Raw genomic sequence first — 13,575 nt, 5'->3', positions numbered from 1 at the left:
CCAAAGGAAATATCAAGACTACACCGAATAATTTGATAAGTTACAGTACTACTTCTCATTAAGAATTTTTAAAAATTTATCCATATTGTGACTGGAAATGATGACACTTGCTAAATGATATGACCTGCCTTGTCTGTTAAAGTTCAGGAAAAACTATGAATTATAATATAGATTCTTCAAATAAAGGTTATTGGGGGGTCAAAAATCTGTAATTACTTCTAAAGTATAAATAAAAAGGAATTATTCATAGGTATATTAGTAGTTTCTATACCTTGGGTTGCTTTATCTATAAAATAATACAGTTCTAATTTTACAAATACTCTAAATGCCTGAAAGAAATGTATAATATTAGTATAACCTTGAACTTTTTATTTACATGAATATATATGAAGCTATTATAAAATGGAAGCTATTATAAAATGGCCCAAATTCAGTTTGCAAAGGTGAGGATTAGGTTTAGAATGAACACATTTCTGAATAAAGGCCACTTGCTAATTGTTTACTGGTTTCCTTTGTAATATTTTAATGTTGTTTGCTAATAATCACTGTGTCAATACCAGTAATACATCTTCTAAGGGTTTTAATAGAATTTCTGGGGCATTTACGTCATTTGGTCTGAAGGGTGACTTGCAGACAGAGTGAGCAGAAATGTACCAGGAGCCTCTGGAAGCTGAGCTCAGTTGGTCAATGATTTGCTAGCTTCACCTCTGCAGGAGCAGAATGGTGTTTTTCCAACTGGGTGTTTAATTACATAGTGCATAAAACCTCTTCCTTGCCAAGCAGAAGAGAAAACAAAAATGAACTTTTATGTTCTAATGAAATGTCCTGCATTGTATTAGGATCGTCCACATTATCCTTCCAAAGAAACCCATGATAGGTAGAATTTAACCCATTTTACACCAATTACAACAAAATCCCAGGTGGTTCGTGAATTTGTACATATGTGCTTATGGATTGAGCGGTATACCACATTTTATAATATTCCATTAAAACAATTTTTATGTCCATTTTAAGGAGTAGAAGATTTTAGACTAGATTGATATAACAAAGGTCACTTTATAACATGTCATGTAGTAAAATGAGGAATAAAGTGACAGAAATGTTCTGTTGTCTTACTCAAAATGAGGTAATTGGCAAAATGGACTGGAAAAATTTCCCTAATTTACTCTTTGAAACTATATTCTAAATGACCAACTCCTTTGTTTATCTGACTCAAGCAGGGATGTCTGAGGTCACTGTCCTTATTAAAATTCACAATCAGTTGTAATGATGACTTAGATGCCCTTTGTAGCTCAGGAGCAGAAAGAGTTACTGAGTGTGTACAGTAATCTAATTTGCTTTTTTTTGTCTTTTTTTTTTTTTTTGAGACAGGGTCTTGTTATGCAGTTCAGGCTGCCCTTGAGTTCACTTTGTAACCCAGGCTGGTCTTGAACTCACAATGATCTTCCTGCTTCAGCCTCCCAAGTGCTGGGATAACAGGTATGCCACCACACCCAGTTAATTTGCTTATTTTTGAATGTGAGAACTCCATGAAATTTACATGTGAATCTTACTCAACTTTTACAAATGAAAACATCTGATACAGAATGATTTGATGCATAATTGATCTCCCTGTAAGTATACATATACAACTTGTGTTTGTATGCAACTTGTATTTTCAAAGTCCTAAAATAAATAGTAGATATATATATATATATATATATGGTAAAATATGGCATTATTCTTTTTATCTGAACTAGTTTCTGACTGTGAACATAGAGTTGACTTTTAAATAGATAACAGATTTGGGCTGTTGCTTCTTTAGACCTATATGCTTTGTTCGCCACTGGGGTGTGGCACCAACATCAATCTGTGACAAAACCATTGAGAATGAAAGACACAACCTGTAGTCGTGAAGAGAACTAATGTGATATCTTGGCCAATTACTAGGCAGACCAAAGGAGAGTCCAAATCAATAAGTGAGAATGGGTTATCAGTTTCAGAAAAGTAAGCAAAGAAATAAAGTAAATGCTTACTTTGTTAATAAGACAAAATTCATATTCACATGCTAGAGTAACATATGGTATTTTTTTCTGCCTATTTAATGCTGTGGCATTATGCTGTTTTTCTATATATATCTAAAATCCCTACAACATCCTATATCTGGTGTGACCTCATAATAGTGCTTATTAAACAACTGTAAAATGTCACTGCTTATCTCTCTATACTCTTACTAAATTACGAATTCAGTGAGGACAGGCATGCATTCTTTTTGACACTGTGTATGTAGGACTATGTGGAATACATGCTATTAATTTAGTCTAACAAATATTTATTGGATACACAGTTTGTATCAGGTCCTGTGTTAGATGCTAAGAATGCTATAGAGAGAAAAGCAAATGCATTCTTTGTCTTCATAAATCTTATTTAAAGTAAAAGAATAAATCAAAATGTTTGCTTATATATAATTATTAATACCATTGACTGATCTCCCTAAGTGCTTAATTGTTCTTGAAGAAAATGTGCTTTTCATAAAAGTAGTAGGAAACCAAAAGAAAAATCTCAGACAAAATACTGCCTGTTTTTAAAGGCATAATTAGACTTCCTATAAAATTATGAGCAATGATAGTATCACTTTTGAACAAAGAGAACGGTTAGAACCATTCCCAGGAAAATTTAAACTCATAAGAAAAGCGGTCCTTTACTTCATTTTCTTCAATGCTTATCAGAATCAAGTAATGGAATACTACCAAGTATGGCGTGCTTAAAGATAATGAGCACTGGACGAAAACTAAGCTTGTCCCATTTCTTTATTTGCTACTTCCATAGACATTTACATCAAATTTCCACATTCCCTTCTTTAAATTAGAAATTTTACCATCCCCAAAATAATCTCTGACATATGAGTAATCCTTTATTAAAGATTTAATATGACCTTTAGAAAAAAATCTAAATGTAGTATTTATGTGAAAAGAATCAGACTAACACCAAAGAAGCTTAATCTGTGAACAGAAATGATAACTTTAATTATGCAGATCCCAGGCTAATGCAGATATTAGTACCGTCTATGGTTTTAGTAGCAATACTAAAAATCATTCACAATCTGTTTTTGTTCACTTCCTGAGAGCTCCTCAAAATTCCCTTTCATTTCGGCCACCAGTACAGAGATCAACCAGTTCTAAGCAGGCTTCAGGGCATCTTACAAATATAAGACAGCACTTGCCATTGGGTGGAGCTTCTAACAAATCAAGCCCCCTGCAGAGTCCCCCTTTACTTAGCAGGCCCTGGAACAGCGAGGGAGACTCTGCCCATGGGCCCACGCTTAAGCAGTGGGAACATGAGTGGGTGAGTGGTTCCCCCTCTCTCCCTGGCAGTGCAGGTCTGAGTCACATTGGTCAAGTTTCCTACAGACCTCAAGGAACAGAGTCCTGCTGGTCCACAGTGGCAGCTGGGAAGATGAAGCATCTCTGTGCCTGAGCTCTGCCTTTTCCTGTTTACTTTGCATTTTCCAACTGCCTGCTTTCTAAGATCACATGGAAAACAAACCAATAATAAAAAGACACCTTTGTGTGAGGCCCTGCTATGGGGAGATGTGGATAGATGTCTTCTCCTAAATAAAAAAAATTAAGCAATTCTTAAATATCAGTTTGAGTCCACTGTAATAATTTAACCTGTAAGAATACTTGAATAGCTTCTTTAGGGTTGCTAACCTTTTATGTTGATTATGCAATAAATCACATGCATTAATGTCCAACTCAGCTGCTAGGAGTTTTTGCTGCCTTATTCCTGGGAGCTTATTTTGCTTAGTTTCATTAAACATATTAAGTGAATGTTTCACCTGCTGAGTGAGCAAATTAAGTCTTTTGTGGATTCTTAGATTGGAGCCCAAAGTTACTAAAATGCTTTTGAAAAGAAGGGCGTATATTCTTCTGGGTTATAAGATTGGAAGTGGGAACTCTTTAACTAGTAAGATGAAAAAAAAAGTGAATCAACTTTAAACTTTCTACTGAGATAACAGTGTAAAGCTGTAAAGGAAATGAATAGTATCTTTAGACCCAAATGCCTGCAGAAGTCATTTGAAATATAAAAAATTAAACTGGAAATGAAATAAATCAAGTAGAACTCAGGACTTCCTCACCTTTATATTTTAATATGCTGATTTTTGTGTATCTTTATAGCTCACATGCACTGCACATTTTCTTGGGAAGTACAGAGGGGAATTTGGTTTTCATGATCATCTTTCTCATTAAACCACTCATGTCTCCTCAGATATTAAAACACAAACAAGATCCGTGTTATAGTCAGTCAAAAATTTGCCCCATACATTCAAAGGAATATTTTTATGGGAGAAATAAATGATAATGATTTTCCTGTTTTTAAGTTTTCTGGCTTATCTCTTTGAATGCTTTGTGTGACAACTTGAAAAGGATTTTTAAAAGAAAGAATGGAAGAATAATTGTATCATTTACTTGTAGTATTCCTGAATCATCCACTCTCTGGAAAGATAAGACCTAGTCTAAAACCTGTCTATGAAAATTACTACTCAGACAAATGTGTGTAAGCCTCTGGTTCAGTCGTTGTAAATCTATGGAACACATTTTTCTTGTAAGACAAATCATGTTAATGTATTGCTTTTTCCTAAACTAAAACCCTGGGATTCAGGTTTAATTGCAGGGTTGGCATTTTGCAATAAATAAGTGGGTTTTGGCTTGCAGGTTGAGTGCTTGTCTCTAGAGGGTTCTAGTCCCCTGTCTTTAAAATGGAGATAATAAATGTCTGTATTTGGAAGTTGTATGAATTCAGCACAGTCCACTTAATTATTTAGCACAGTAAGGACTCAACAAATGCTATCATCCTTTATCATCATTAATCGAGTCATAATCTTCATTGTCCTCCTTCTCAAATGCCTAATGATGTGGAATCGGTAAAAGTTTAAATTCCTTGCAATACTGTCAGGAACTTCTTTCCATGATTCTGATGGCAAACTGAATTGGATGAAAATCAAATCAAATATCCCCATAATGTCAACATCGACTTTAACAACTGAATTTGATTTGGTTTTTGTCCACTTTGGTTGGCAACCAGAATTAAGTTTATGAACCCAGTACCACTAAATCCAGTACTACTGCCTGAAGGCAGTAGTAACTCAGTTTTATAGGAGAGGAAATCAATTAAATTCAAATACATTTTCCACAAAGTTCCTAAGGGACAGAGCTGAAACATAAACCATATCTGTTCAGCAACAAAGCTTATAACTTTCTACTTACTACCATTTTGTAAATTTCAGTAATCTGTGAAAGGAAATTCCTCCATAGCAACCAATTTTTTCTAGAAATTATCCTCTCAGAAAATCTCATTTGCTGAAGATTACCTTTTTCTATTTGAGAATCCTGAATCCAAAAGCTTCCCTGCCAATCAAAACACTTATATTCTGATTGCTATCGCCATCATTGGCACCACCGTACTGCTTTACAACTTGTATTGTTTCCTACAGTACTTTGCTGATTGGAACATATAAAATAGTGTATAATTCTTAGCATAGGCAAAGATAGTAAATAATTCTCTACCATGTTCATACTAAACTTAAAAAATTAAAACTAACTCAGTGAGATGGAATATGTAAATCAGACTTTATTTTTCATGTATTAGAAATGAATTTTACAAAAACTATCCCATGGCCCAAACTATAACTTTTCAAGCCCTGAATATTGATGTCTTCTCCCAAGGACACCTTAGATTTACTGCAAGGCCTTGTAAGACCTGGTGAATCTTTCACTCTTTTCCATTTCTTTTCTATTTACTGCAATGCAACTGTCAGGTTAGTGACTTATGAATATTGACATTTTCCAGTCTGCTCATTTGTTTTAGTCTATAGCTATTTTTTTTTTATTTTAAAGAGAATAAAAAATAATGCTGCTATTGTTCTTTTTTCTGTTTTCTTTTTGTTTATTTGTTTCTCATTTACTACTCTCCTTAAAATAAAAAAAAAAAAAAAAAGGAAACAATACAGGGAAAGGAAAAAAGAAAGAAAAAAGGAAGGGGGAAAAAAATATATGTATATACACACACACCAGTCTGCTCCTTTTATTCCACGCCTCCTGGTATCCGCTGTCTTTATTGTGAATTCAGTAGATTATGTGAGGTGCTTTGAGATCATGTATTGTGGTGGCAAAAAGAAAAAATAGAACAACGACAACAAACACTTGCTGCTAGTCTGCATGTTTCCACTCAGCAAGAAGGTTTCTTTCGTGCGTGGTCTCAAAACCGTGAGCCTAACCGCGCTACTTTGTTTGATCGCACTTTATTCTTCGTATCAGTTAGTACTCCACACAGAGCGCTTTACGTGCCCAACAATGTTCTTAGCACCGAGAACAAAGCAAACCAAATCCTGCCCTCGCGCAGCTAATAGACCGATGACAGATGGAAAGGGGAGAACTGAGAATCCGAGCTGGCTGCGTGGCGCTGCAGCGCAGTACCGCCCGTCCACCGCGGGCAAAAGGAGCCTGGGGTGTGTGGTGGAGCCCAGAACCTTGAATCAGAAATCCTCCGTTCCAGACACTGCAGTGCCCTCTTTGTTTCGGACAATTGAAGTGAGTTGTCACATCTTTTTTGGTACCCATTTGTTCATCTATAAAGGGAAGATGATACCAGTTCCTTTGCGTTTTCACTTTTCCTACATAAGCGAGACCGAACTGTGTTTATGTTATTGTATTAAGGACCCCAACTCTCTAGTTTCTGTTTTCCAGTTTTTGCTGCCTTTGACTAAGAATATAAGCTTCCCGCTTTCTACCTGGCTAATTCCTGTTGGGGTCCCAAGGTTCAGCACAGGAGAAGTTTTGTCTGGTGTATTTTGATTTTTGGGTTCAGAGAAAAAATTATGATACACATTGCTATATTATGGTCTCCTTCAAAGGAATTTTCAGAGGTAGAAGAGTAAATGAAATAAGATGACCATTCTAAGGATGCTGATGCAGTTAGCAAAATACTTTTCAAAAATCCTCTACATTCACCAGCACTTGATAAGGAAGCCTCCCTTGAAAGAGTTTGGCTATGAGTGTCCTTACCTTAGTTTATATTTTGGCCAATTGTTTGGTAGCAGATACTTCTCCTTATAGCCCTCATAGATAAGAAAGTTAGGAACTTCTGTCTGACTTTGTTCTTTGTATTTGAGAGACAATATTTGTACATCCACATGGAGTATATCATGATAATTCTATATATGTACACAATATATAATAATGATATCAGAGTAATATCTGCTTTACTCTTCCCAATTAGCTTATAAATGCACAAAACACTAAACACACAAAAATGTTAGCTGTCATGTCAACCAAAAAGATACAGAAGATTGAAAATGAAACATATTTGATAACATATCATCATATATTTATGAATGAAAGTATTTAGTTTAATAAAATGTGAACATACCTGATAGCTTTCCACTATTTTTTCTACAACATGCTTCCAATGGACTGATATCTCAGAAGATGATAGCACTTTCACTCCTACATCTGTGGGGGCTTCGTTGGGGGCTGCAATTTGATGAGCACATTAGCTTTATATAAAGAAATTTGAGTAATAAATTAGAACCATAATTTAATACTTCTAAAATAAGTTCAGCAATTTTATCTTCCTTATTTTTATTAATGATCCTTTTTTCATGGTGACGTGCTATATGGCTACACATATTCAGATACACGAACGTTAATGTAGATCTACACACACAGCCATGCATTCTTACCAAACATAGCAAGCTGCATGATGTAAATTAAAAGTAATGACATTTAATTTAGCAGTTCTGCCTTACCAAAATAAGAAATTTGGTATTATAGAAGTGTTCATTATAATTAATTTTCTCTTACTAGTTATACTAACTCAGGATATATGCAATGTTTAATAAGACTGCCCACTTTCATGTGTAAGCTAAGGTTTTAAAAATTGCTGTAAGATCCTTTGAAACAAGTTTTAACATCCACTGTTTCGTGGGCTCTGGAAAGCTTTTATATGTCTAATCTTCTAACTGGGCATCAAGTCAAATATGTATCAAAAAGGTCTCTGTTGAGGAAAAAAATAATTTACATCCCTTATGAAAACTACACAAAGAAACCCAGGAAACCTTTAAGCAGGGTGATCAGTTTTTATTGTCTTGCATTCAAAGGCTATAATCCTATTTAATGTTAAAAAAAATCTTACACATGAACAGTGTTGCCTTCCAAATCAAGGTGCACATGGAGAGAGCACTGTGATTGATTTCTTAGCAGCAGAAGAAAAGATTAACAACTTCTGCAAGTTTCGGCACATACAACTTTTATGAGAGTTGTGAAACACTTAGGAAAGGAATATAATTAAACACAAGTGGCCATGACTATGAGAGGACAGGCATTGCCTTTTGCATAAAAGCTTAGGTTAGCATCAAATCAAGGAGTAAGAGGGTGGTAATAGACGAAAAGATAACCTGTAAAAAACTTTTAACTTTCCTTTCCTCTAAGAGATGCATCCACTTTTTTCAAATTATTAAAATCGGGCAAAGAGAACATAAGATTTGTGATCAGATCTTCCATTAGTATTTGATTACAAATTTAAATTATTCAACTTCTTATTCCTCCAAGGTGTTTTGTTAAGCTAAATAACTCATATGAGTACTTTTCATGTTTGTATTTTAAAATAATTTTATTGTGTATAATTAAAGTGTGCAATATGTCATGGGATACATATATGTATACCTGTATTTATATAATACAAAAGCTCGTATGTACATAAGTGCAGATGAGGTGAATAGAATACATATTACATTTTTAACAGATTTGAAAGCTAACAAGTCTATGACAGAAGAGCATATGTAAGAATGTCTATTGAGTTCCGAGAGCTAGCAGCATTTAGAGTAAAACATAATTCAAATTGGGTAAATTGGTAGATACAGTACAGTATTTTTTTCTCTAAGAGAACAGAAGTACACCTCATGTAGCTTTAATTTCTGAGCTCCTCCATTTGTGTTTCCACACATGTGCCAAGAGAAACTTGGCCAAAAGTAAATGTGCTAGGTCAGGAGGCAAAGGAGTCTTGGACAAGGTGTGTGTAAGCAAAGAGAGCTAAATTGAGATTTTTCTTTTTAATAAGAATATAATTAAGAAAAAGCCTATTAGCCTCAGCAGGAAATGACAGAAAATAATGTTTAATTACGCTTCATCCAAAAGTGTATGCCATTTAGCCTAGATATATCAAATCCTCTGTGATCTGTTGGGTTAAAGTTTCTGGAAATGCAAAGAGAGCCATTATCAGTGTTAGTCTTTTCTCTAAGTGGCCTATAGGATAATCTTTTCCCTTTCTAAGAAAAAATTACTTTCTGATTCTCTTTCATAACATTGTAGTACTCTATTACAAAATAAAAGCAACATAAATGATGAAATTATACAAATTTCAGGCTGAAACTTGGGTCAATTTTACAAGTAATACATAGGTTTTAGAACTTTTAAGTAATAAATATGATGAATGCATAGCCATTCTGAAGTTCCAATCAAATATGGAGAATTGGTGACTATAAAATTACAATCCAGAGGCAAGGAAAAGAAGTCCCAATCCATGATTGCAAGGATGGAAAAGATATTGATAATTATTTTGCCACTTATAAGGAGAGACTGATGTAAATTTGGGTCAAAGTTATACTCATTTGCTAAATGCATTGTACTATAAAAAGATCTTTGAAATTAAAGCCTGAAAGAAAACAAATTAAATGTCTACCAGAGAATTCCTCATGTCAGTAAGGTCCTTCTTTTACCTACCATCTTGTGCAGAATAAATGACAGCTATGAGGCTGTATGGTCCATCGCCTTTGTTGTTGAAGGCCTTAACTTTGACTTGAAATGCAGTGGAAGGGCTCATTGTTTCGTCTTTATGGACATATCGGCCAGTGTCTGGGTTGGTAACTGTCACTTTTTTCCACTCGTCTCCATCAAATGGCTTAAATGCCACTATATAACCAAAGTTGTTGCCGTAGTGGTATTCTCTAGACAAAGGCTAAGCAGAAATTAAAACATTAACAGGCTTCAGTGACACAAATGACAGGGCGAAGAATCCTATGAGAATGAAGAAGCAAATGGAAGCATACTCTTTGCAAAAATTACGTAGTTCCTAAACTAGTACTCACTTAGATGCCCAGAGTAAAACATACTCCAATGCATGCTAATCTCATTTAGCAAGTGGCATCCCTGCTAATCCTTGAAGACCCCTAACACTCCCACCCTGAACACTCCTGCCTTCCTACTTGCCTCTGCCTGGAATGGGCTCATAGATGACATCTTCCCTCCTTGCATTCTTGAGATAGAGATCACTCCCTGATGATGTTTTCTACGTCATGCGCAGATCTGCCATTTCAAGATTCCTCCCACAACACTCAAGATCCTGCCTCCTCACTTCGTCTTCTCTCTTTGATGCTATCATAGTCTAACACTACATAGTTTGTTTATTTATATACTTCATTTTCTTTCTCAATGACTAGAATACAGGATGTCGAAGGCAACATTTCTATCAATTTCCTTTTCCTCTTTAACCCTCACACGTAGCACTGAGCTTCAAACAATGCATATTTAATGGATGAGTAAATACATTTCTTTATAATTAAAAGACAGCGGTAAGGGAATGATGAAATTGTCAAGAAGAGTGGTGGTGAACCCATGGCATGTGTCCTGCAGTGGGCTGTTTGCTATCATTGGAAGCTCTAGAAGGTTCACCATCACTGGTCTAGGATATCTACATCATAATAAAAAAGAAACAGGTAAATCAAGATGAATAAAAAGGAGAAGGTGATGAGGAGGAAGGGACAATATTGTACTCATTTGTGGGAGGTTGGCTTTGGGCTTCTCCTAACTTCAATACTCAAGCAAGTGTTCCCTTTTGCACCATTTGCATGAAATTAATGAGTGTCAAATATCTCACAAACAAAATAGTTGACTACTTAATATGTTAGGCGAACAGATCCTTGAGTCTAGGAATGCTTTATGGGTAGGAACTACCCACTAAGCCATAAGCCAGATGACATAAAGTATGTATTTAAGAAAAAAAGTAATTTATTGTTTGCGGATAGTGAAGTCTCTTTTATGTCCAATTTATTTAGAGAAAGAACATAGATTTGAGGTTAAGTATAGAGAAGATACCCTATTGTAGGTGTAGTTTATTAGCTTACCGCCCATGTTATTGTCAGCTCTCTGTTGCTTCCACCCCCGCCTCCTACATCGGAAGGAGCCACATTTGGTGCTGAAACAAATAAACAAACAAATATTACAGCAACAACAAAAATAGAGGCTATGTATTTTTTCTGCTGGTAGCGTTTTATTTACCGCAGAAGCTGTGAATTTTTCTTTCCCTAGGAAAAACAAGCTGTACGCATGATCCACTCAATTATAATAACAATGGCTCACAGTAGCTGTAGTAATTTGTTTTGCTGCCAAAATAAAAATGGATTTGCTTCCAAAGGAAACTTGCCAGTTTCTGTCAGCAAAGGAAAGTGAAACAAATTGCCCCACCGTCTTTTTCTTTTGGTGTCCTTCCATGTCATATAATTTTGAAAGATTAGACATACTCTGCTGAAAACTATTTTATGGCTTTTCCTTTTCAACCCTGTAATCTTCTAACAGCTTACTGTTGTGTCACTTTCATGCTTTGTTTTACAAATAAATACTACACATTTTCATTAACATGGGGTGATGTTTCCCCACACATCGGGAAATATGAGAAACCTGATCAATGTCACATTGTCTCCTGGGCTGTCACTTCCAGCTTCTCAGTCCCCTCTGGGATCCGGCTGGTCAGTAGCTCCAGCTCTCCTTCGCCTTCCTCTTCCGTCACCCCCAGGCCTCCATCTCTCTGGCAGGGTTACTCTCTGCAGTCCCTTTCTCTTCTAAGAGCCTTCCAGAACTGCCACTTTCCTCTTCATCCCCAACCCATCACACCCTCTCCTGTCACTAAACCAGTGTAGGACCGTTTCTGTACTTTGTAACTGCTTTGTAACAACCCATAATGTTTCTTCTACTTCTTCATATTCCTGAAATCACTCTTTCAGAGATCACAAAGTTGCTCTGAACTGCCAAACTTAATGGCCTCCGTTTTGTTTAACTCCCTTGGTGAAAGCCCTTCAGAGTAGATCTATGTGTGGTTGGATTTTTAGACTTAGCTCACTTACCTAACCCTAACCTGGAGGAGTACAGACAAATAAAGCACTGTCTGCTCTCTGCTCGCAGCCACAGGGGTGCAAGGTCAATCTCCACAGAGGACCTACATTTTCCCACATGAATGTGTTGTTTCAGTATGGATCTCACTCCAAATCTGTTAGCACTTCAAAGAAATGAAATTTCAGTTCTTCCAGAATCCCTTCTCACAGGATATAACCACACCACCCTTAGACTGCTCCCAGCAAGGTGACATTTACTGAATTGCAGGTCCTAATGATTTATTGTGATTCAAAAGACATACTTCAAAACTTCTTATGTGGTCATGTAAGTGCTTTGTGACATGTGAATTGTATAGAAGCAAACACGAATACATGATTTTCCTTATAGCTATTAATCTCTATGATGATTTCCTTTCCTCACACAGAAATTAATCTGAAGCTTGAGAAATTTAATTTACTCTTTAACTGCTACCACATGAGTACTAAAAGATGAAATTGAGTATCCAACAATGTTAAAAGATGAATTATTTGTACCTCTTTGGTCAAAATATAATTTGGAGGCTGTTACATTAAAATACCTCTGGAAACTCATTTAATTCCATAATTCATTTTCTGAAGTTAGCATTCTATATGCTATATTCTATATGCTTACGCTATATTCTATATGCTATATTTCTATATTCTATAGAAAAAAAGTATGTTGCCTTATACTCAATGAGTAAAGCAAGTTTTGTTTAACTCAGAATAGTGGTCACAGACAAATAACCTCAGAAATAACTCTACGATAATTTGTTGTGCTATGATTGGTTGAATCACACATTACCTCCTTAAGTATATTTGATAAGACATTTCATTGGGATGTTTTTTATTATAATCAATTTTAAACTTTTTATTTAGAACAGTGCTAAAAATAGCATATTTGTCTTAGTTGATTAAAATTTATGTACTCTATAATGTATGCTTTATGGACTTTTGAAAATGCATCCAAGATCACCCATTGAGTTCAAGCTGAGGAAAGTAAGACAATAAACAAAAGCAAAGAAATAAAGGTAATTGCATTACTTACTAAAGCACTTTTATATCTTGCTCATGGAAATTATTGGCTTAATTTCTCCCAGTTAGTTTTGCATGTTCAATTGCAGTTTTAGCAGATTAGATTTTTTTTTTCCACACATGGATCTGACACTTAACATCTGAGTGAATCAGATAATAGCGCGGGAGCACATAGGTGCTGTGTTTGGACATAGCCCTGCTGAGACTGGAGCAGCTGTTGTTTGTTCTAGGAAAATAAATCACTGTAAGCACAGGCTCCTGGGTTTGTATCAGGGAACAAACTAGGCATTCTTTGAACAATAAATCATTAAGGTGAATTTAAACTAATAGGTATAAAATGTACTAAATTATTAATTGTAAGTGAACAATATTAATATTAT

At 35.4% G+C, this 13,575-nt stretch overlaps 1 protein-coding gene across 4 annotated transcripts in view; it reads right to left on the bottom strand.

Annotated features, from left to right (window-relative positions):
- Cntn1 (contactin 1) overlaps window positions 1-13,575 on the bottom strand; it is a 385,843-nt gene that overhangs the window by 34,020 nt on the left and 338,248 nt on the right. For all 4 annotated transcript variants that reach the window (XM_005406565.2, XM_005406566.2, XM_005406567.2 and 1 more), the window contains 3 exons: window positions 11,159-11,229; window positions 9,759-9,993; window positions 7,408-7,511 (listed from right to left, as the gene is read on the bottom strand). In XM_005406565.2, coding sequence (XP_005406622.1) covers window positions 7,408-7,511; window positions 9,759-9,993; window positions 11,159-11,229 — 410 coding nt within the window. The remainder of the gene's footprint in view (window positions 1-7,407; window positions 7,512-9,758; window positions 9,994-11,158; window positions 11,230-13,575) is intronic.

The sequence above is a fragment of the Chinchilla lanigera genome, unplaced genomic scaffold (assembly GCF_000276665.1).
Source record: "Chinchilla lanigera isolate Chin_1 unplaced genomic scaffold, ChiLan1.0 scaffold00099, whole genome shotgun sequence".
In the NCBI taxonomy this organism is placed as follows: domain Eukaryota; kingdom Metazoa; phylum Chordata; class Mammalia; order Rodentia; family Chinchillidae; genus Chinchilla; species Chinchilla lanigera.
Note: the sequence above shows the minus strand (reverse complement) of the source record. Positions and strands in the feature narration are given on the sequence as shown.